Source organism: Limulus polyphemus, unplaced genomic scaffold (genome assembly GCF_000517525.1).
Source record: "Limulus polyphemus unplaced genomic scaffold, Limulus_polyphemus-2.1.2 Scaffold8507, whole genome shotgun sequence".
In the NCBI taxonomy this organism is placed as follows: Eukaryota; Metazoa; Arthropoda; class Merostomata; order Xiphosura; family Limulidae; genus Limulus; species Limulus polyphemus.
The window spans coordinates 2,273-3,760 of record NW_013674117.1 but is presented as its reverse complement, the minus strand read 5'-3'; the positions used below and the strand labels follow the sequence as shown (position 1 = coordinate 3,760).

At 36.8% G+C, this 1,488-nt stretch overlaps 1 protein-coding gene across 1 annotated transcript in view; it reads right to left on the bottom strand.

Annotated features, from left to right (window-relative positions):
* Window positions 1–1,209, bottom strand: part of LOC111083190 (paramyosin-like) — a 2,467-nt gene extending 1,258 nt beyond the window's left edge. The window contains exon 1 of the mRNA XM_022379505.1: window positions 320–1,209. Within this exon, the coding sequence (XP_022235213.1) occupies window positions 320–942 (623 nt within the window). The 5' untranslated portion in view covers window positions 943–1,209. The remainder of the gene's footprint in view (window positions 1–319) is intronic.
* Between the last annotated feature and the right edge of the window lie 279 nt (window positions 1,210–1,488).

The following is a 1,488-nucleotide window of genomic DNA, read 5'->3' as shown; positions in this document are numbered from 1 at the left end:
TTACAAACTACCATCTTTATGATTGAAATAAAACAAGATTTATTTTACAAACTACCATCTTTATGATTGAAATAAAACAAGACTCATTTTACAAACTACCATCTTTATGATTGAAATAAAACAAGACTCATTTTACAAACTACCATCTTTATGATTAAAATAAAACAAGACTTATTTTACAAACTACCATCTTTATGATTAAAATAAAACAAGACTTATTTTACAAACTACCATCTTTATGATTAAAACAAAACAAGATTTATTTTACAAACTACCATCTTTATGATTAAAATAAAAAAAGATTTATTCTACAAACTACCATCTTTCATTTGGAATTTCCGCCAGTTCTTCTTCTGCCGTAATTTTTAAATTGTGCAAATTTGTCTGTGGAAAACGTTGGAGGACATCTTTCTCCAGAAACACAGGTAAAGCTGCTCTCTTGTTCCGTTCCTGTTCCTCCCTCTCTCTTTCTTCCTGTTCAAATTGATATTGAAGTGCTTCATGCCGATCTTCCAAATATCGAAGATGGACTTCGTGAAATGATCGGGCTTGTCGTCTTTTTCCATGTTTTTCTTGCATCTGATGTCGTTTTGTCACATCTTGTTCTATACAGCTAACATCAGACGTAGGATAAGGTGGTAAAGGACTCACTTCAGGCTGGTTGAAAATGGTCGTCGAAGATCGCTGCAGGCTTGAAGTGTGCCCAGTCCGTTCGTCCTCTGAGAAGAACAAGTCGTTTTCTGAAGCTGGTGGTTCCAAGAACTGACCATTTCTTACCACTCCTTTTGATTTCTTCTCTGTAATCACTAGGTCTGATGAAAAGTGTGGGAAATATTTCTTGTTTAGAGCTTCCAAGGCTTCCGAGTAAAGATTACTTCCGAAATTGTAATTGTCGCAATATATGTGGGTACGAGGTCTCACCCAAATTCTGCCTGGTGCCATGCTCAGCTTGTCAGAAGCCTTGAAAGAACGAAATAGTGGAGTAGCCGGCGGTTTTGATGGGAGTATCGACTGCGTGGTGCTATTTTTTCCTACTTAAAGCCTGATCACACGGGGACGGAGAGGGCCCTCTCTTAAGTTTGGCACTCGAAACATTTGATGTCTGTGCTAATTTATTTTCGGTATACAAGCCCTATTCTTTCAAGATGCTATTTTCAACAATATCATCGAAAGCATGGATGTGAATGAACGCTGGGACTGCAGAGTGTTCACGCTTATCACAGTTCTAACGTTAAACAATAACAATTTCAAGGGATCAGCTCTTAGCAAATAGCCTTGACATTATTATAGAACAGCAGTAAGTTTGCTGACAAAAGATAAGGCATAAAATAAAGAGGAATGGCGATTTGGACAAGAGCCAAAATTGTCTGTTTAAGCTGCAAGAATAATATCTGAATTTTATGATCAGCATAAAGAGAAACACACTAAGACAATAGTGGACTGCACAGATCACAGAAGATGGAAAGTAAAAATACAAAAAACAATCAA